We start from the raw sequence: 1908 nt of genomic DNA on the forward strand, positions 1-1908 counted from the left end.
CCCACCTCAGGAGGATGGAAGGTTGAGTCAACCTTGAGCCTGGTGAGATTCTATTTGCCAAACTGCTGGCAGCCGGTGATCAGCAGAAGTAGCCTGCAGTACTGCACTGTAACCACTGTGCCACCAAGGATTAATGTGCTTTGAAGTTGTGGGAGAATAGTTTTATCTCAACTCTAAATATTCATATTGTGCTTCCTATCTATCCTTGACAGATGATATTCCTCTGCAGGATGACACAAGACTAAGGAATTCTTAAGGTTCTTGCAACTAGAAGAAGATATCCATAAGATTGCACATGTGATATCCCCTAGGACTGCACCTGAGATGGGCTTGCATGTATCTGAACCTTTTGAAAGGATGCAGTTGTGCTGTGAGTTCATCAATGGCTCCTGCGTAAAGAACAGCTGGTCAATGAGCATCCGATTTTCCATGTACACCTTCATGCTGTGTGTGATCCTGGCTACTGTGGCTGGCAATCTGGCTGTTATCATCTCCGTATCACATTTTAAGAAGCTCCACACGCCTACAAATTTCCTTATACTCTCGATGGCCACAGTGGATTTCCTTCTCGGCTTCTGCGTCATGCCTTACAGCATGATAAGATCGGTTGAGAACTGCTGGTACTTTGGAGAGTTCTTCTGCAAAATCCACACCAGTGTGGATATCATGCTGAGCACTGCTTCCATTTTCCATCTTTCCTTTATCTCAATTGACCGTTACTACGCAGTCTGTGACCCACTGCGGTACAAAACCAAGATAAACACTTCTGTCATATTAATCATGATTTTTATCAGTTGGATATTTCCTGCCTTGTTTGCTTTTGGACTGGTCTTTTTGCAACTCAACTTATTGGGGGCGGAAGAAATGTTCCACGAGTTTATTTATTGTGTGGGAGGATGCTTTGTCTTTTTCAATGAAACTTCGGGTGTGGTGGCCTCCATGTTTTCCTTCTACATCCCTGGGTTTGTCATGCTAGTTGTCTATGGGAAGATATACATAATAGCCCAAAGGCAAGCCAGGTCCATTACAGTTGCTATGAGCCAAGTACAGATAAGGTTTGAACTACAGCATCATATTTCCCACAACAGAGAACGAAAAGCTGCAAAAACATTAAGTATAGTGGTTGGAGTTTTCCTCATATGCTGGTCGCCATTCTTCTTCTGCACCATATTGAGCCCATTTATGAATTATACAATCCCACCCATTCTTATTGATGCAATGGTTTGGTTTGGTTATTTGAATTCCACACTTAACCCAATTGTTTATGCATACTTTTATTTATGGTTTCGAAGGGCCTTGAAGCTGATTTTACTGGGAAGGGTTTTTCAGCAGGACTCATCCAGAACTCAATTATTTTTGGACTAAACCATACTGAAAGGGAAACACAGATCCTCAGTAGTTCGTTCTCCTCAGAGGTGAGGGTGAAGGAGCAGTTTAATGTAACTTTGTGCTCCCAGCTGTTACTTGTAAGTTTAACAGAAATGGCTCATTAAAAAATGAAAATAACCAAATAATATGTGTAGATTACTTCTTTCCAGAAACAACATGGACTTTGGCATGGACCTATGAAGGGAAGGCCTCCATACTGCAAGGAGACCAGGATGAGATACAAAAGATAACACAAATTTGTGCCATATTTGATTCTGGTGGCTGATCTGTCTTTGCTATTTCACTAACTTTAAGCTGAGTGCCCCAGAGATATTTGTTTACATACTTTAAAAAATAATCCTAATATTTTTTCAAGATATCTTCAGAAGTCCATAACACAACCTTCCTTAAGCAAACAGCACACTTGATGGCACACATTATGTCATTTCTTTCAAAACAATCTAGAATTTCAAGAGTTGTCCTCAGCTGAGTAAGCTCCCCCCACTTTTCTCTACTGGATATTTCATCACAAACATACTT

The 1908-nt window shown here is 41.0% G+C and overlaps 1 protein-coding gene across 1 annotated transcript; it reads left to right on the plus strand.

The window, feature by feature from the left end:
* Positions 1 to 324: 324 nt before the first annotated feature.
* On the plus strand, positions 325 to 1480 carry LOC148045097 (trace amine-associated receptor 1-like). The gene has a single exon (XM_087719144.1). The coding sequence runs from the start codon at positions 325 to 327 to the stop codon at positions 1363 to 1365; it is 1041 nt and encodes a 346-aa protein (XP_087575270.1). The 3' UTR covers positions 1366 to 1480.
* The last annotated feature ends 428 nt before the right edge of the window (positions 1481 to 1908 follow it).

Source organism: Thamnophis sirtalis, unplaced genomic scaffold (genome assembly GCF_051295495.1).
Source record: "Thamnophis sirtalis isolate CommonGarterSnake01/CBP01778 unplaced genomic scaffold, rThaSir2_p1.2 scaffold_6, whole genome shotgun sequence".
Lineage (NCBI taxonomy): Eukaryota > Metazoa > Chordata > Lepidosauria > Squamata > Natricidae > Thamnophis > Thamnophis sirtalis.